The following is a 21,207-nucleotide window of genomic DNA, read 5'->3' on the forward strand; positions in this document are numbered from 1 at the left end:
CCTCGGAAAGTCTGCAGAGTGTAAGGTAAGCAGTAAACCCAAACTCTCTCATCTTCCATCCACCCCAAAATTACCTGACTCTGTGTTTATGTACATGTTAGATTCTTACTTATTCACTAACTCATCCAGAAGTATCACTGTTCTCATGATTAATTTATATTGTCTAATTCCTACTGTGGTGCTATGTCCTCGGTCCCTCTTAATTACTTATTGATTATAATAAACCACCAAACATATTTTCTTTAACAAATATTTCCAAGGCAAGTGAGCAAACAAAAACCACATTGTAGATGATGGCATTCACCTAAAGCTCACTTGAGTCTCAGCCATGAACCTTTTACTTTCTATGAGAGCCAGATCCACTAGCAAAATGCTCTGAGTTCATGTAGACCTTTCTTTAAATATGAAGAATTTAGGTCCAAACATATCTTTGTGTGCATGTGTAATATCCACTTCTCTCCAGAATGTCTCAAGCTGACTCCATACAGCCCTTTGGTGGAAGCCTGCCCTCAAGGACTAGTGTTAGTCATGTTTGTAACTGCTCTGCTATCCCCTCTCTCTCAGGGTGCCGCCTGACTCTGGAATCACTGCACTAATTTAAAATCTTTGGGAACAAGCAAAAAAGACAGAATTGAGGATATATTGACTAGGTTCCTATTCTAAGAGGTCACAAATGTTTTAATGTGCTGAAAAAGTCAAATTTATCCTCTCAACATTTCTCTAAACAACTCTCAATAGCAAAGATAACCAATACTTGAAAGTTAAGATAGCACGATGAGAATACTGACCTGAAGTTTTAGTATAATTCTGACTGGGAAAAAAAATTATAGTGCTGAAGAAATCCCTGTGGCACCTGAGTCAGCACTTGTAATAGAGTTCTGTGAGGTGTGCATTGGTGGGGAGGAAGTTTGCGTAAAATAATGAAGAAAGATGACACATTGATTTGGGTTATTATTTATATTGTTAGTTTGAATTTTATGTAGGTTGCCTCCCTCAGATTCAGGAGGAGCTTGTTAAAAATGCCTAAAGTCCACCCAGGTCAGCCTCCTCTGGGGTCGGCAGGCAGGAATCCACCTTCTTAACAAGCCATCCTAAGTGTTTCTCATGTTCAGGAAAGTTTGAGAGGCTTATCTACACTGAGTTGTCGGCAGCCGTCCGTCTCGAGAGACGATGGTGTAGCTTCTTGAGAGTCTATCTGCACCGCCGAGAATGGCTGTGCAGTCCGACTCGGGAGTGACACGGTATCTGTCTCCTCCCGTGTTGAATCGACATCTTGCGATGACGCTGGAGTGTCCTCTCCAGTGAAGCTGAAGCTACAGAGCCTGGGCAGGGTGATATGGAGGGTCTGCTGTTGCCCATGCAGCAGACCCCCCCTCTCTTCGCAGCTGAAGGGTCCAAGGGAAAGACGGAGTCAATACAGCTTGGCTTCAGGTGCGCCGCAGGAGTTGCCGGTGTTGACTACAACGTCAAACCGCCTTAGGGACTCCGGCTCCGGATTTTCTGTCGGGGTTTACTCCCTTAGCCTTTCCCCTGAAGAGGTATGCCGCAAGGCAGCGGAGGTTTTTTGGAGTCAGAGTTTTCCTTCTCTGATGTACCCTGACTGGAAGATCGAACCAGCGACACTTAGCTCGCAGGCCGACGCTCAATCCACTGAGCCAAACCAGCCAGGGTACTACACTGAGTAGTAGATAAAAATACCCCCCTAGTCCTGTGTGCTATTCTGGATGCTGAAATATAAGAGTAAATAAACCAGACCCATTTCAAGAATTCCCAGCAAATTATAACCAAAAAAGTGAACACAGTTATGTACTCCTGTAGAATTTCTTCAAACTGTAAAACTTGAGGACTGAGTTTTTATGTAGGTTGCTTTTAGCTACTTTAAATATAGGTGAATTAAATTAAATTATTCTCAATAATTTATTTATAATGTTCTAGCTGTTACAGTTAGAAAGTTTTGAAAAATTGCTTGCTTAAGGCAATCTAGGATGTGGTGGCAGACTGGTGGGCAAAGCTGTGTCTAGCATCTCCCTGGTGTTTCTTCAACGGTCCCCTGACCTCCTCACCCTTCTGCTCTCCTGTCAAAACTGCTGTAATAAAATGGGTACCATGGAGAGCGCTAAGCTTGGTGTCAAGAGAAATGGATTTACACTGTGTCTCTAATACTAAATAAATTATATGGCTTTGATCAAATTCCTTAAACTCTCTTTGAGTTTTCTTATCTGAAAAAAAAACAAACAAAAAACAAAAAACCCACAGGGTAGGACTTTAGGAGTTCTGATATTCTTTCCAGTCCCTTCTCTATGATTCACATAGCTTTCTGTGAATTGCTCTTCAAGATGGGAACTGAGGTCTTCATTTGGCAGGAAGAGAGACTGTATGAAGGGGATTCTTAGATGGGCTGCTCATGGATGTGGGAGCAGGGATATGAGCAAGGCCCTTGGGAGCTAGTGAGGAGTCAGAGCACTGTTTGAGTGAGCCCAGCTGGAGCTCTGACTTGGTCTGTGAGATATGAACCCATCCTCTAGTTTCTCTATGATTTATTTTTATCATTTTGGGGGTGGACACAGTAATAATAACTGTTCTTACAGTGTCGTTGTTGACATTACCAAGGGGGATGAGCAGACATGTTTAAGGCCGATAGTTGGCATTCCAGAAATGTTTTGTTTGGTTTGGTTTCTTAATTTACTATCAAGCTGTGGTTTATTCAATGCCTCACCTTACCTTCCCAGAGTTGGGCTTTTTATTTAACAAGCATGATGTTCTGAGATCCGAGCTAAGAGCTTAACTTTAATAGTAACTCTTAATCCTATAACAAGCCAGTCAGAAAGTATTATTCTCCCATTAGACAGATAAGTAATCTAAGGCACAAAACCTGCCAGTGGTGACCCATGGACAAGGTGTTTCCCAGTCCTAAACCCTGAGAACAATATTTTATCAACAAAGCCTCTTTCTTTTATTTTTTCCTTCTTTTATTTCTTTAAATTTTGCACAAAGGTTCTTTTTTCCCTCCATATGCAGTAATTGTTACCCTGATTTCACAGGGAACAATTATTTCATTTTGAATGCTAGTCTGCATTCTGGCATGGGGGATGTGGGAGAGTGGGTGAGGGCCGGTTCTCAAGGAAGCTTTTCCTGCCATTGGGCATTAGGGTCCAGTTCTTCTACATTCCTCCCACTGCCCAGCCCCCTGCAGCTTCTGAGCAAGACCAACCTCTACCTCCACCCCTGTGGACCCATGGGATGGGTACAGAAAGATTCTTTTTAAGAGACAGACTTTACTGAATGCTACTATATATGAGACACTGTATTAGAGCTTTACACTGATATCCTAATTTTACCATCTGTAAAAATAATAAATGGAGCCACTTTAAAATGGAGTCAGAGCTACCATCCCAGAGGAACCGCCTTGCCTGTTTTATGTCTCAAATCTTTGGAATGTTAAAACAGGGTAAAGTAACCTTTGGACTGGGCCTAAAGCAACATTGTGTTCCAAAGAACTGAATGCAAAGACAATAAGAAAGCAAGTATTATTGCTGCTGGACAGATAACTCTTGAACTGAACATTAAAAGTATTGTTTAGAATATTAGTGTCACTGTTAGTTTACCTGCACTAATAGAACTTTCTTCCCTTTATTAATGTACTTGTTCCCCTTCCCTTTCTCATTAATACTCCTTGCCTTTGTTTTCTAATGGGGATACTATTTGGGTTTCTGCCTGAATCAGTGCTTCCTGAATAGCTATGATTTTAAATCTCAAATAAATGCCATTGCCTCTCTCTTTGGCTTTTTGTTTTTTAGATTAACACCTTCCAACTGTCAAGAGCAGTCTCTGGAAGGAGAGTCTGGAAACCAGGTGTAAGGTAAGGTATAAACAGTTTATTGAGCAAGCAGGGACTGGGTTAGAGGGAATCTGTTCCTGGACCACCTCAGGGCTCACAAAAGTACGGGGTGATGGGGACTCTCGGACCTCTTTGAGGGCCCATAGGCATCCCGCTTGCCCTCTGCTGAGATGCACCTTTTAATAAACCTGCCAACCTCAACAGCCATGGTGCCAGACGCTCTGGGAAAGTTCCTGATTAGGGAGCTGTGTCTCCCACGTTAGTTATCCTGATCATGGGGTCAGCCATTGTTCATTCTGGGTACCTCTCTAGATTGATACTTAGTTCCTGACACCAACCACTTAATAGGATTGGTACCACTTTTCCATTTAAAGTTGAGGAAACTAAAACTTGGAGAATTTCCGTACTTGCTCATTGTCCATGCTGGTTTGAAATCTATGTCTGAACTCTAAATCCATGTGTTTCAAGGTGGCTTTTCCTTCTTTTCTTGTGAGTAGATCCCGTACTGGACTTTAGTAAAAGTATAAATTTAGGAGAGGAGTAATAATTATGTGACATTGTTTCTGTGGGAAGCTAGAGCCTAGCTTAACACAAAACTCTGTAGATAAAGAATTAGTAGATATGAATGGTTAGGCGAGTGGTCCTAAATTTTGTGCTGGTTTTAGAGTCATTTGGAAGGTCTCCTGAAACACAAGTTTCTGGGCCCAACTCACAGAATTTCAGTTTTGGTTAAATCTGGGATGGTGTCTGAGGATTTGAATTTTAAATGTTTTTAGGTGATGCTAATGCTGCTGGTCAGTGATTTTCAAACCCAGAGGCACATTGGAATCTCTTGGATAAAATGTTAAGCCTCTTAGGTCTGGTCTGTTTTAATTAGCCTTGAATGGGTCCAAGCCTCTCCAGGCTTTAAAAGTTCCCCAGGTAATTTTAATGCACAGTGAGGACTGCCTAGCACTGCTTTGCCCTCCCCCTATTCAATATCAATACTCTCCCTATCCAATAGTCAGTATTCAGTTTGGATAGGATGGAGACAGGAGATGGATAAAAGACAATTTAAAATTAAGATTTTTGGCCAGTTGCTAAAACAGCAGGTAATGTGCTGTTTATTGACAGGAGATGCCAAGCAAGTAGGTGCCAAGGTCTTCTACTGCAAGTTTTATGTTCTATCTGTTGCACCTCAAAAGACCTGAGAGGCCATAAAATTAGCTCAAATTATGCCATCCCAACATGCAAATGAGGTAATTCAATGAATACATTTATTTTTATTTTATTGCCCAGTTTTTCTCAAATTGATGATTTTGTTTTGGCTTGAAGAGGCCATGTTGATCTATTTGCTCTGACAGTAATACGTTGACAAGCCTATCACTTCCAGAGACTCTTCCTTAATATGATCCAGGTGCTCCTTGCTATTGCAACATTCAGTTTTTACACAACCTGAGTTTCAATACATTTTAACAGAATACCCCTAATCAATCTTTTTTTGACACATAGAGGCTGCTGTTATCATCTAATTAAGGAATATTGCCAGCCCGTTACATGAGGCTGCCCCAGAGTCATGAGTTCCATTTGGGCTGTTACTATCATGTTGGTCTATGTTGTGTGTGTGTGTGTATGAGTGAAAGTGGGGATGGGTGCTGGCTAGTTTTTCAACATTTTTTATTGCAGGTTTTTTATTATTTTATAGAACTGAATGTTTCCAAAAGGCAAGGTAGAATTAGAAATTTTATAAAATGTTTTGATTCTTACCATGGAAATCTTTTTATAATGTCCAACCCTATTGCTTGACTTTCATACATTTGAATTTTACTCATATATACTGGAATTTTCTCTGTTCAACAAGGTAAATCTATATAGCAGGCAACTTCATTGCAAATAATTATGGAAGTAATTACTCATCTAAAATAAATTATCATATTTTATATTTGTAGTTGGTGACCTGAATTCACTGTTCTGGTTAAAGCAGCTTATTTAGTAGCATAGACAAACATATACCCTCCAGGTAAGTGTTCTAGGTTGTAGGATTCATAAGTGTACAGTTCACGGTGGGGATCCAAGGGAAGCATTGGCTATTACCTATGGGAGTGTCAGGACAGGCTTAGTGACAGATGTAACAATTGAGGTGGTTGTTAAACTACCAGGCATAAATCAAAAGCAAAGAAGAGAAGGGTATTTGAGCATAGACCAGAGCAGCACAATGTATCATATGAGATCAGTTGTTCATGATGGTGTGAGCATTGTGTTCAAGAAAAGGGTGAGGCAGGATGCCACAAGAGACAGGATAAGAAGATGTGCTATCAAGAAAGCAAATGACAGTTGTAAGTCATTTGTAGTAGATGCCATCAAAACCTTACCCCTGTCTCCTGGACCTTAACCAGTTCACTGTGCTCCAGTGTCAACTTCAAGCTGTGCCTGGGAGATTTATTGGATTTGTAGAAAGCCATTCTGGCCACTCCTGGCTGGTCAGAAGTAGTGTCAAGGGAAGAGAGACCCCCTACCTCCCAGGAGTAATCTGACTGGAGTTGATTATATATATATTTTTTCAGCAAACTTCTTCCTGTGGGATAACTTGAGATGTGAGTTTTACATCATTTTCCTGAGGATTTCAGCAGGATTAAGTGCCAGCCACCTTACTATTTTGTCTCTGTATCAGTTCCCTACTCCCTTGCTGGTTGGCATTCCTTCTACTCCCAAATAAGCTATCAGAATCTGCTTCTAGGGAAATTTATGTGGAAGCAACGTTATTGGAGATTCTAGGAGAGAGTTCAAAGTTTTTAGATAAAAGTAACTTTGAGAGATCACATTGACAGTAAGTGGATAGATGCAGTGAAGGTGAAAGAGACTGAGACAAGTGAGGAGGGAATTGATAGGGTTTGAGGCAAGACTTTGAAGACTGGACTGGAGACCTGGGGTTGGAGAGCAGAGATGCCTGCAGAGGCATGGGAGAGGTGTGATGTCGGTACCCAAGGAGCTGCAGAATTGAGGCCCTAGGGAAGACTGAGAGGGATTGGTCAAAGGAACAGCCAAAGACAAGAAGGTGTTATCCATTCCAGGAGGGAGACAGCTATCAACTGTGGCAACAGCTACAGAGAGATGACATTGCAATGACTATTGGATTAGGAAACTCTGAATTGTTGATATTAATAAACTTCCACACTTTCTTGAGAGTGATGAGGACAAAATTCTGATTGTAGCAGACTGAAGAACAAATGAGGTGACCAAGTGATTATAAACCAATCTTTGGAAGAACTTGGCTGTGAAAGGAAGAAGAGAGTGATTGTTAATGTAAGGAGATTTAAGGTCAGAGAGGGTGTTTTCGAAGGCAAGGATGGGCTGGCTTGCTGTATAGACTGCTGTGAAAGAACAAGTAGAGGTGAAAGGCTGGAAATATATCAGTTAGTGGTATAAGGTTGTGATTCTAGAAGATATGCTGGGGAGGGGATGAAATTATAAGCATAGGAATTTAACCTTACATTGTCTAGCTAAAAGAGAAAATGTTTATATGCCAGACAAAAGAAGGGGTGAAGGAAGTCAGGGAGCAGGTAAGAGGGATGTAGTATTTGAAATTGTTTCTCTATTTTGATAGGCATTCCTGAAAACTCGTATTCATAAAGGAAGTCAGAGCATTTGCTGCAGGTACAACCCTGGGTCTTCAGCTGTGTGCTATAGAAACAGAAGGTGGTAAATATAACCAAGGACTGGGAATGAGGAAACAGGGAACCCATTTGGGATATGGAACTAAAGTTTATGCTGCTCATGATTTTCAGACATTTTCGGAAGCAATGGAAAAAGAACGCGAAGAAAATGAACTCATTCTAAAATTTATTTTGTTTTGCAATTTCCCCTTACTGATGTCACCTAAATTTTGTGGGGTTCTACTTTTCAAATATAAAGATTGCATCATGTGTGTGGATTACTACTCATCATTCCAGCAGTAAACAAGTCAGTGAATGCTCTAGTTTTCAATAAAGCAGGTTATTATTTCTTTATACCTACTAACTTCTCCAAATCCTGAGACATGTACACTGATCTGTCTGACATCTGTCCCTCCCTGCAAAAATCAAACAAACAACAACAACAACAAAAAACCCAAACCAAAAACAAAAAGCCCCAGAGCTCTCAACATTAATCCTAAAAATAACTCTGCCTGACCGCTGTCTGCTATGTACAAATTTAGCAGGCTTTCGTTTTTCAGATCTTCTTTCTGGTGTCTAATTTCCTAAAGTTCAAGAGATAGCTATCTGAGACTGAGAACCAAGATGATGAACATGTATATATTAAGGAAATGGTTTTCTACCAGCAACAGCTCCATTTAGATCTGAGTGTTTCCTCATTCATGCCTGACTATAGAGCTTCATCAGTTGCAATTAGTGTTAAATTCAAAAAAAAATTTTGTTTTGTTTTGTTTTGTTTTTCTTACTGATAGGGGTGGTTAGGGTTACCTTCTTTAGTCTATTTCAAGCAAGGCAAGGTCTAATCAAAGTAATCTCCAGATTTCAGTAGTTGGACATTTCAACTGGATATTCTATAGGAAAAACAAAGCAAAGCAGAAAAATGATGCATACAGGATTTGTAAATGAAACCAATAGAAAAAAATCACACACACCCTTTTTTTCAGTATTCAAAGAAGACTTGTTCTTATTTCTGGGCAATAACACTTTGTATTTTAGCCATTGTCTCCTCATCAGTCTGAGGAAAGTAAAGCATTCAGTCTTTTTTTGCAATTGGGGATTCTAATAAGAGTATGCCTCTTCTCTGCATATTAAAACAGGAAACACCATTGACTGGTTGACTGATTTCTTTCTCTTAGTATCTGCTTGACTAAAGTTTGGGCTAGATAAAATTGATTGAATCTTTATGGTCCAAGTGAAATAGAAGATGAAGCAATTAACCACTGAATTTAAACTATGTTAACAGTCAATCCATGTAATTCTAACATTGGGCACTTTCACACCCTGAATTATTGATGAAGACACATCTATAAAGTAGAATATTGGTGATGAGCCCGTGGCAAGCTGGGTCACTTAGGACGTAAAGTGGACAGTTCAATTTCTAACATTTGTATTTTTAATCCCTCTGGATGGCTTTTATTAGTGTTGTCAAATGGAAAAACTAGCCATTTTCAATCTTTTCCAACTTGCAATACTATAACATTTAATTTTATGACATCCTCTTTCACTTCTATGTTGTATATAGAATTTTTACTTTTAAAAAAAAGCTTCATCCAAGGACATGCTCATTAATTTTAGAGAGAAAGGAAGGAAAGGAGAGGAAGAGGGAGAGAAACATCAATGTGAGAGAAAAACATTGATTGGTTGCCTCTCACATGTGCCCCAACCTGGGACCAAATACAACCCGGACATGTGCCCTGACTGGGAATGGACCTTTCAGTTTATGGGAAGATGCTCCAACTAACTGAGCTACACCAGCCAGAATTTATTTTTGCATTTTAATAAGTGACTTTATACTTAGATAAGCATCATGCCGCTTTGCTTGTAAATTTTTTCTTCTTGGGTTACCTATAATCCCTCCATTTTGCCTTAAAGGCAGTTTGGAAATAATTGCATTAGGAAAAGATAACTGGAAAGAATCCTAGGGAGCATCTGGTCCTAACCCTTATTTTGGAGATAAGGAAACTGAGGCCTAGAGAGGCAAAGTGAACTGCCTAAAGTCACACTGGTTGCCATTAAAAAATAGTCACAATTGTATTTGTTACTTGTGTCTAGATCCATTGCAATGTGACTTTGAAGCTCCTTCCATTAAAAGTCAGCATCTACTTCCTTATACCTTGAATCTGGGCTTGCATTATAACTTCCTTTGGGGATAGGATGCAGAAGGAATAAGGGTGCCAGTTCTGCAGCAATAGGTAACTAATACATAATTTATTTCATTTTCCTTTTTAAAAAACTCTCAAGAGTGTTCTAGAAAATCAGCAGTACTTAGAGAGAGATTTCCCCCTCTGTTTCTGCTTTCAGATACTTGGTAAGTTTCCAAATATTTTCTTTCTTTGCTTGTGTATTGTGTAATTTCTTTTACATCTTCCCCCCATGAAGTTTTCTAAATGTATTCTTTCCTTTTCTGTTTTTGAGTTTTTAGGAACATCTTCAGCTGAAGTGGAATTTTTTACTATGCTATTGGTATTACTTTGTGGCACAAAGTTTTAATCCACTTAACAGATTCTAGTAATTTATTTTTTATTTATTTTTTGGCAGGCAGGCAATGCTGTCAGCCAGGTCCATACCAGCAAGCAAATCACAAGTAGCTCTTGGAATGAATTTTTAAAAAATATCTAAGAAAGGGGAGGTCAACTTGCTGTGTTTGATAAATTCCTTTTTTTTTTGGTCACCCAAAGCCATGCATGTTAGCATAAGCTGTTATCATATTTGTGGCCTGAATAGAATAATGTTATCTGTAATTTTGTATTTATTTTAGATCTTTACCCATTCTTTTCTGAGAGGAAGTATGATGTAATAAAATGAGCCCTGAATTTTATAATTGGAAACCTGAGCTCACACTCTAGATCGTCTATCCATCAGTCGTATCACTTTGGGCAAGTCACTTCTCTTAAACCAATTTCTTTATTATTTAGTTGTTTTTGTTTGTTTGTTTGTTTTTTAGGATAAGATGATCCATGTAAAGTATTTTTAAGCTGCAAACTCCAAAACTCCAATGTCTACTTCCCTCCTGAGAACTATATATTTTTACTTGCCCATTGAACATTCCTGCCAAATGTCCCACCTACAAATCCATCTCAACATGCACTACCCAAGTTCATTTTCTCCTGACTTTCTTAATTTATTAAATGGTGCTAACATTTTTCCAGTTACCTAGGTTTCAAATCTCGAAATAAGTTTTTGATGGCTTTTTCTCATTTGTTCCAACAAGAGAAATTATTTACATTATTTATTAATGTATGCATTCAGCCAAAGCTGATCAAATACCTGTTCTCTTTTCTGTTGCTGCACATCCTCCATTTTCAGCCTCAGTCCTGTGTTTCAAAGCAGCCTTTGCTTTGTCTTGTCTCTGTTTCAAACTCTGCTCCTCCGGTTAAGGCATGCATCTTGGGTCTCTCAGCCTAGGTCTTGACTGGATCTTATCACCTGGATATGATTGCAAAACACTGAACACAGTACTCCTCACTTGACAGTTCAAAATAAAAGCAGCTTAGGATCTATGTAGGGGTATGAGAATGAAATGTTTAATATAATTGTATATGCAGATAAAATAGAAAATGCAATGCAGGTGGGCGAGTACAAAGTGAAAAGCTGAGAAGTATGAAATATGGTTACTCATGGAAGACTGGCAAGTAGTGTCTTTTAAAGAAACAAATAGGATTGCAAACAGCGAGCAGGAGAATATTTTAAGTGTGGAGAATTACATAGGAAAATGCCCAAGAACAAAATGAAGTGTAACATTGTGGTGCTAGTCTGTTAAAAATGAGAGTATGTATTTTAGATTAAAGATGGTCTTTAGAGAAGAAAAGTGATGTCAGTTACGGCAGACTTCTTTTTTATTGAATTTATTGGGGTGACATCAGTCAGTTATTACAGAGTTAAATCCTTGTTCTAATCATAGAGAAATCTATGTGAGACAATGTTTCTAATATTGTCCAAAGTTTATTTTCAATAAAAACTATGAATTTTTTTGCGTCATTCTTCAATAGTGAAGTTGGGAACTTAATGAATTCGCAAATCTGTGATGTTATATTAAACACATGATGCCTCAACTTGCTTTCAAATAGACTGTTTTAAATCTAAAATAATACTTGCGGAGGGAAAATTTGGCTGCATTTAAGCAACCATCCTCCAAGGGAGGTTTCCTGTGTTTTATTTATGAACATTAATCGCATTTCCCCTTCTGTGTGAATTGGGCTAGAAAATCACAAAAGTCTCTGAGTTTGTCTAATCCAAGTCCTGCATATTTTACAGATGATGAACAGAGAGAGGAAGGTTAAATGTCTTTCACAAGGTCCTAGTCAGTGCCAAAATGAAACTTAAACTTCTCCCTAGGTTTTTACTCTCATGCTTTAACAAAATGTCCTGAAGGATCTAGAATAGCCATTAAAGACAAAGAGCAGAGCTTGAGTACATGCACTATCAGACAACAAGATTTGCTCTAAAGCTATATTAATTGCCAAAGTGTAATATTGGCACAAAGATAGGCCGATGAAATATGAGAGAGATTGCAGAAACACATTCACACTGAAGCAGTGCCTTGATATGTGAGGATGACACTGCACTGCGATAGAGAACCAATGGTCTCCTCAAAAGACAGTGTGGTGTCAAGTGGGTAGATCACTGAAAAAAAAATTAAAAAAAAAGAATTTTGACCCCTACCTCACACCAAACACAAAATTTAATTTGAGATGAATTACAGACATAGCATTTAAAAGCTAAATTAATCGAACTTCCGGCCAAGATGGAGGCTTAGATGGACGCGCTAGGTCTCCCTCTACAACTAGAGAGGAATACAACTACTTCAAAACAAAGGATAACTAGAAATTCCAGAAAATAAAACTACACGGAAGCCCAACATATGAAGTTATAAACCAGTGGCGCCCTTTGGGCAGTTAAGAGCGAAAGGGGGCGGCGCTGTTTGCGGTCGCACCTGGGACAGCGGCGGGGAGAACAATCCCGGCTGCAGTCGAACCCCCGGCAGCTCGCGACCCCAACGCTGGGGAAAGCAGCCACCACATCGCCTTGAACAGTGAGGCCCAGGGGGGCGGGAGGACGGATCCCGGTCTCCTAGCGGAATAACTGTGTGAATCCATCTTGGACCCCCGCCCCCAAAGAAAGCGCCACAGGGCTGCGAAATAGGTCGCGGACAGGCACCGGTCGCTGGATTGTGACGACAAAGCACCACGGCACAGCAAGAAAGGCTGCCAAACGGCGGCCGGTCACTGGGTCATTACGAGTACACAGGCACTGCCCCCTACAGCCGGCCCAAGAAAACAAAACGCATCTGTCAAAATGAGGCAGACAACTATAGAAATCCCGGTGGCACAGCTCACCAGGCAACAGATGGAGAACCTGACAGATGAACAGATAAGAAACCTGTCAGATGATCAGTTCTGGGCCATTGTTATCAGGTGGCTTACAGAATTCACAAAAGATCTGGAAAAAGATGAGAAAGAAGCGAAAAACACTCATAACGAAAGGAACAAAACCACATACGAGACAGATGGTGAGGAAAAAATATCCAGAGTTCATTTCAACAAACTGGAATATGGAGAAGGAACAAGCAGTCAACCAATGCATAGAGAGGAAATGGGAAGCAACGATGAGAGGATCAGAAACCTCTGGGACAGCTATAAAGGGCCCAACATAAGAATCATTGGTTTGCCAGAGAGCGAGGAAGATGAACTAGAACTTGAAAAATTGAGTGAAAATATAATAAAGGAGAACTTCCCAGACTTGGGGAAGGAAATAGACTTGCAGGTCCAGGAAGCACAGAGAGTTCCAAAAAAAACTGGACCCAGGGAGAACCACTCCAAGACACATTATAATCAAAATGTCAAAAATTAAAGATAAAGAGAGAATCTTAAAAGCAGCAAGAGAGAAGAAAAGAATTATGTACAAAGGGGTCCCAATTAGACTATCAGCTGACTTCTCAAGGGAGACCCTGCAGGCAAGAAGGGACTGGCAAGAAATATTCAAAGTAATGAAAATCCAAAACCTACAACCACGAATACTCTATCCAGTGAAATTGTCATTCAGAATAGAAGGACAGAGAAAGTGTTTCCAGGACAAAATAAAACTGAAAGAGTTCATTAGATCCAAACCACTGTTATATGAGATGTTAAAGGGACTGGTTTAGAAAAAGGAGGATCAAGACAATGAAATCTAAAATGAAAACTGCATCACAAGAAACAACAGAAGCTAGGGAATTGAAACAAAGGCAAACTAAACAGGCAACGATAGTGGAAAAAGAACTATAGGTACGGGGAACATATTGGGGGGAGGTCAACAGGGAGGGGGAATGGGGAGAGGGAGGGAGATGATATAGGAATTAAGGATCATGGTAGGAGGGAATGGAATAGACAGAGAGAGGTTGAGAAGAACTGTATGCACAACTAATGGACATGATCTAAAAGGGGGGGACAACTGGAGGGAGGGGGGCCACCGGGTGGAGGGGAGCAGAGGGAAGGGAAATTGGCACAAATGTAATATTATAATCAATAAAACACATTAAAAAATAAATAAAAGCTAAATTAATCAAGCTTCTAGAATAAAACATGGAAAATATATTCACATGAAATAGGTAAAGACTTCTTAACTTCTCCCTCTGTCTTTCCCTGTCTCTCTTCCTTTGATACTAGATGCTTAAAAATGGGAAAACAGTGTTATCTGTTTTGACTAGTTAATAGATATAATGGTAATAATTTCTATAAATTATTTCCAAAATAGAAGATATGTTCATGTTCCACTGTTCTAAATTAATGCTTCTTCAAAATTTATGACTCTCCATCTGTCCTTTGTTTATGAAATTTTTGAAATGGACTTAAAACAATAAATGATTATTTATTAGGCTAAGACATTTCTTTGCAATTAAAAGTACTGCAAGATTTATAATTACTTCCATTTAATTTAAGGACGCACCACCTGGGGCTAGGGTGGTGTCTATACTATAATTTAATGTGGCAGTTCTTGAGATGTGAATATAAAATTAGATTTTCCTCTATCTAACATGAAAGGTTTCTTTCTCTCCCCAACTCTAAAACCATTTTCTGGGCTCTGAAGTACCCATTATGAGTATACTGAGCTAGATGAACTTTAGATATCCTCCAGACCAGAGCTTCCTAACTGGTGTGTGGTGACATGCTTATATGCAAGGAATGGTTATAGATGTGTTGATATAGTATCTCCATGGAACTTAAAGAAGGAGGAAACTTCTTGAAGGAGCCTTGAGGAAACTCCCATTTATTTTTCATGTTGTTGTGTGAAAAATGTTGAGAAAGACTAATTCTATCGCTCCTGTTTTGTAGATGAAGCTGAAAACCTTCTGAGTCTGGAAGGCTTGGTTACAGAGTTCCTTCGTTCTAGGGCTCGGTATAGAATCCAGATCTTGTGGCTTTTGTTCTGATGCACTTTGGACACAAAGCACTTCCTTTCTTCTTTTTGAGACAGACAGTAAAATTTAGTGGCTACTCTTGGTATGCACCTTAATTGGAAGAAGTGACCAAATTAGTTTGTAGTAACAGTTTGCTAAATTCTTCCTGGAATTATTTTTACATACATTCATATCTATTTACATAAAAAGGCTTTAACACAGATTCTATCATCACTTTTTTGTAGAAGTGGAAATTGGCATTCACAGAAGTTAAGTGACTTGTCAAAGATTTCATAGTAAGTTGTTGAATTAAAATGCAGCTCTGTCTGGCTCAAAAGTGTATGCTTTTTACACAGTAGCATAATAACTACCTATTGGAATGAAAAGTAATGGCTAGCTTACAGTGTACAGAAATTCTGCCTGCAAAGGAAATAGAGACAAGATTGTTAAATTTCAGTATATGAGAAGAGAAAGGCATGAGGGGAGGCAACAGGGGCATTTGCTATGCCTACCAGGACCTGTTCTCTTCTTTGAATTAACAATGGCTTTTGAGGAGTTGGTGTCCTGGTGTAATATAAAACACCTGAGAGAACTTTGCAAAAAGAATCTTAGTATATTTTCTCATTTTTATTGCTTTTACCAGGCACAGGAGTCAGGAAAATTTCAAAGTGTAGAATAAAGACAAATTTTTATAAAGATTTTAGAAGTTGAATACTGAGTATTGTCTTTAGATTCTTCCAATAGCCACCTCCTCCCTAATGGCAAGAGTCCAGGTAACAAACATATCTCTGACCTTAAATTGTACTACTTATAAGTGGCTTGAAGTAATAACTTCTCTAATCACTACACATGCATGGGGCTGGATATGTGGGAAATAATTTGTTTCTTAAAAAAGCATGTGAGAATCAAAGAGAAAAAAAGAACAGTGAAGTACCACAGTTCATAGATTTGCTCTTTCAGAAACTATTAAAATATGCTGGGCTTCCCTTAGATGAATGGCTGACTTTACATCTGAAGAGGAAAATATACAAAATGAGCCAGAGACACATCCTGTTGTGCTAGAATTCAAACAAATCCAAGAACAATAAGCAGTTCTTTGCTAGAACACATTTACTGAAAAGCTCTCAGTGGCTAAAGATAAGACAAATTGTGCATTAGAAAGAATATGAAAGCATTAATTGAAGCATACTGTATAATAAAAGTCTATAAACTCTTAATGTCATAAGAAAGAGAAAGAGGAATAAGAAGAACAAGGAGGAAGAAAAGGAGGAGGAGCAGGGGAAAAATAATAATTCATTGGATACCATTGAGAAACAACTAGAGCACTAAGTCCTCACTCTGACATTGTCACGAGTGCTTGCCTTTTGCTCAGTGTACTGTCTTTTAGGTTAACCATAGCACTACTTGATGAGTGAAAGTTTTACTTCACAAAATTTTCCTGCTAATTAATGTGGGATGACATATTATTTTTAAAAAACATTATTTTGTAGCAGCTAATGATATAATACTTAAGTTTGGGTAATCAACAGATGAAGTATCTTAATACCAGCAGAAGTGAGAAATATAGAGTGCTCCTGATCTGATACAATATAGCACCCAGCATCACTTATAAAATGTCCTTATAAAGTTGATTCAGAATCTAGCCAATTTCCATTTGTAGGAATAACAGATTTCCATTTATAGGAAATAGCAGAGATAAAAGAATAAGTTAAGTGATACAAAAAGAAGCCTCAGAAAATTCTGAATGTAATACATTTTACAGAACCTCATATCTGCAACAAGGTAATGACAAAGAAGAGAAAGATGAAGAGATAAAGAAAGAGAGAAAGTTCTGAATTAAAGAGACTCAAGAGACATGGTAACCAAATGTGACATATCCTTTTTTCTTTGGGTCTGGATTCAAATGGATCAAATGAAAAGATACTTTTTAAAGATTATTGGGAAATTTAATATGGAAAACACTTTATCTTGTCATGTAACAAACCACTCCAGAATTTAGTGGCTTAAAACAACAATAATTTATTTTCTCACAACTTGGCAGTTAGGCTAGGCCTCTCTGGGACAGCGTTCTTCTCCATTGGCAGAATCAGGGTGGCTCATCTGGGACCCAAGGATTTATTTCCAAGAGGGCCTCACTCAGGGTGAACACACTGCTGGGTGTCAACTTGGAGAGCAGCTGGGATTGTTGCTGGAGCCCTCAGATATTTTTTTATTAGGTCTCTTCATGTGCTGTTTGAGCTACTTCATAATAGCACATTTGGGTTCCAAGGAGGAAATAGGCTAGGCTCATACCTAACACAGTACACTTGTGCCACATTCTACTCATCAGTGTAGTCACGGCTTCAGCTCACATTCAAGTCACTGAAAGGTAGACTCCATCTCCCCATGGCGAGAGTGAAGGGAGGTATTTGAAATTATCAAGAAATAATTTTTAAGTGCAGCAATGGCACTGTGATTATCTAAGAAAATGTCAAAAAAAATCTAGAGATATATAGTGAATTGTGTAAGAGAGAAGAATGGGACAGATGAAGCAAACAAGTATAATGTTTTGGTAATTTTCGAATATAGATGATGGTAGTATGGAGGGATTATTGAATTCTATTCTTGAGTATCTGTGAAAAATTATAATTGAATTTTTAAAATATTGGAATTTGAACTAATACTATAGCTTCTAAATATGTGGAATCTAGTGAACAAACTGAACTAACAAGGAAAATGGAACAAACTCATAGATGGAGAGCAGGATGACAGCTGGGGGCAAGGTGAGGGGGTAGAGGGTTTGAGCAAAATGGAAAAAGGACTCATGGACATGGACAGCAGTGTGGTGATTGCTGGGAGGAGGGGGTGTAAGGGGATTAAATGGCAATGGGAAAAAAAACAATAAAGATTAAATTAAGATATATAACCAAAAAAAGAGATTATAAGGAAAATATTAAAGTTCTAGTTTATCTGGTTTTGATTTTGATAAAATTTTAACATGACATCTTCTCAAAACATATCTTAAATTATACTCCCCAAAAGCACTAACTTGGGAAAGTATGCAGAACCAGAAGTTACAGGGCTGCTGCAGCTGTTGGGAGGAATAATAGAAAGGCAGACAAACACGGAGGGCGGCTGGACATCGGTGCTGACACTGGCCCTCCTTTCATCTGAAAGCACCTGGGTGAGAACCTAATGCTTTGAGCTTCTGCATTCATTTTCAGACTATGAAGGGACAGGAAGGGCAGCTGCAGACAGTTACCATGACTCTAACCTCACTAGCTCTCTGTATCAATGCCAGCAATTATCAACACACAAACCAATTCTTAGGAGAAGAATAATTTTTTTTTCTGTCTTTATCTTTTGAAAGTATTTATTTAGTCCTGGTTTATAAGGAATAATTCTTCTTGAGTAAGAACTCTCAGTCTTGTCTGTTACCTGGAATCACACCATTCTTAACTGATAATGCTCTAAAAGCAGAAGTTGCCACTGTAACACTCCAGGTTAAAAAAAATGTTTTTTGTTAATTTCATCCTATTTTATTTTGTATCGAATTTATTAAGGTGGCATTGGTTAATATAATTATATAGGTCTCAGGTTTACTAGTCTATAATACATCATCTGTATGTTGTATTGTGTGTTCATCACCCCAAGTCCAGTCTCCTTCCACCACCATTTAGCCCCCCTTTACCTCTTCCACTTCCTCCCACCCCCTTTTCCTCTGGTAATCACCATGCTGTTGTCTGCATCTACGAGGTGTTTTTGCTTCCTCCCTTCACCTTTTCCACCCAGCCCCTCAGTGCTGCTCCCCTCTGATAGTTGTCAGTCCATTATCTATATCTGTGAGTCTGTTTCTATTTTATTTGTTTGTTTATTTTTTCCATTAGATTCCACATATGAGTGAAATCATATGACAATTGTCTTTCTCTGACTGGCTTATTTCACTTAGCATAATGCTCTCCAGGTCCACCCCTGCTGTCACAAAGGGTAATATTGCCTTCTTTTTTATCATTAAGTAGAATTGCATTGTATGAATGTACCACAGCTTTTTCTTTATTCCACTCATTTACTTATAAGCACTTGGGCTGCTTCTAAAACTTGGCTATTGTAACTAATGCAACGCTAAACATAAGGGTGTATATATTCTTTAGAATTAGTGTTTCAGGTTTCTTCAGCTATGGTTCCAAAAGTGGATATATAATTAATGAACAAGCACAATTATAGATACCCTTTCAAGGGTTATTAGAAATAAATGTTATTTAAAGGGGGGAAAAAGTCCAAGACCAGCTGAAGAAAAAACATATTTGCAAGACCTGAGTTTAATTTCCCAGCAACTCCACTTCTAGGTATGTACTTAAAAGAATAAAAAGCAGAGATGCAAATAGATTATTTGTATAGCCGTGTTTGTGGCAGCATTAGTCACTATAGCCAAAAGGTGGAAGAGACCCAAGTGTCCTCAACATACAAAGAGATAAACAAAATATGGTTTATATACATACAGTAAATATTATTCAGCCTTAAACAGAAGGAAATTCTAACACATTCTACAACATAAGTGAAGACATTAAGCTAAATAAAATAAGCCAGTCATCAAAGGACAAATATATGATTTCACTTACATGAAGTACCTAGAATAGTGCAATTCTAAGAGACAGAAAGGTGAATGGTTGTTGTCAGGGGGTGGGGTGGGAGACATGGGGAGTTAGTGTTCAATGGGTCCAGATTTTCAGTTTGCAAGATGAAAAATTTCTAGGGGTGGGTGGTAGTGATGCTTGTGCAGCAGTGTGAATATACTCAATGCCACAGACTGGATACATAAAAATGGTTAAATGGTAAATTTTATATTATATATATTTTACTACCATAAAATGTGCTTAGCTCAGTATCTTGCCATATGAGAGATCCAACATTTTGCTTAATTAATGGAAGACAAAACAGGGATGAGACAGAGCCTTGACCTACCACATTTGAAAGGAAGGATGATAATTTTTTAGGGTTTGCTTCATATTTTTAATTTAGTTAGCTAGGCCTAGAGTTGTTTTCACTGCATTTTTGCTCCAGGTTTTAGGAATATTATCACCACCTTTGAAATCTGTTTCCACAGATCATGGTAAGTCTCATTCTCTCATTTTATTAGTCAGGGTTCCTCATTAATGTAGGACACTGTTTGTTCAATAAAGACCTATCTCATTTGGTAATGGTCCCTGAATCCCCTGGATTATGGCAGGGATTTTACTTTGTAATAATCTCCCATGAGAACTGTCCAAACAGCTGTGAAGGCAAGAGAGAGCCACAAGGGAAAATGATATTTTTTATAGCAGCAAGGAGCTGAAGCTGACCAAAATGAATCTTTTTTGCTTTTCACTGGTAAGTTTCTTCACATGCACCGTTTATACTCTCATTTTTCTTTTATTGTGTCAACTAAAAGGATGAAATTAGAATATACTCTAAACTTCCTATGAGGTAATATTAATTATGATCTGATAAGAAAGAGGAGAAAGGATGTTTTCATTAAAGCACATAAGTCAACGCTATTCAGAGGTAAGTAATTTACAAAGCTATATATTTCGCTACAATAATTACTAGTTGTTTAACATTTTGATGCTGAATTTGTAAGTATGATATGTAAACAGTATTTTTAAGCAAGTATTTCCTTCTATTTCTTAATAATATGAGAAATATTTTTACAAAATATGTTGCATTTGGATTGCTTGCTTTGCTTTGAGACATCCTAGAAATCAAAATTTGTTCTTTGTTATTTGAGAAATGAATTTCATTCAATGTTGGCTTGGTTAAACTGCCACGGAGGCAGCTTTCTGAGTTACACAGCACTGTAAATGCAAGGTACAATAGATTAATCCAGTCCTGCAGATGTGCTCATTCAAGGGTATAAGCACTGCTCAAATTCTTTTTTTAATGTTATTACTTTTCTTTTTCTTTTCACCTGAAGTAGAACAGTGGAAGTTTGCAGGTAGTCATAGATCTGGAAATACTTTATAACTGTAACCTGCAATTGTGACCATCTGACAAAGATAAAAATGGATTTCAAAAATAATTTTATTCATTTCTATCTGTGTTTACAGCAGGGCATTATGTCTATCCCTTGGTTTTTCAAGATGTCACAGATGATCCCTGTCATTTGGTGGAATAAAATGGTTGAAGTTGATGTTTGTTTTCTTTCCAAATTGCAAATAAGATTAATGTAAGTGCTAGAGGTGGTGCTGACAGAGGTCGTAAAACCTAAACAGGAGGCATTTTAAGCTAAGATGAGGGATTTAATCTTAGAGCATCTTGAGAAGTAAAATGCAGTTGTGGGTTGTGGCAGGCGGAATCATCGCGTTTGG

At 38.4% G+C, this 21,207-nt stretch overlaps 1 protein-coding gene across 1 annotated transcript in view; it reads left to right on the top strand.

Annotated features, from left to right (window-relative positions):
* The first annotated feature begins 20,191 nt into the window (after window positions 1–20,191).
* SAMSN1 (SAM domain, SH3 domain and nuclear localization signals 1) overlaps window positions 20,192–21,207 on the top strand; it is a 173,431-nt gene continuing 172,415 nt past the window's right edge. The window contains exon 1 of the mRNA XM_090287340.1: window positions 20,192–20,230. Within this exon, the coding sequence (XP_090143466.1) occupies window positions 20,207–20,230 (24 nt within the window). The 5' untranslated portion in view covers window positions 20,192–20,206. The remainder of the gene's footprint in view (window positions 20,231–21,207) is intronic.

This window comes from Furipterus horrens, unplaced genomic scaffold (genome assembly GCF_987537825.1).
Source record: "Furipterus horrens unplaced genomic scaffold, mFurHor1.1.pri manual_scaffold_1, whole genome shotgun sequence".
Classification (NCBI taxonomy): Eukaryota; Metazoa; Chordata; class Mammalia; order Chiroptera; family Furipteridae; genus Furipterus; species Furipterus horrens.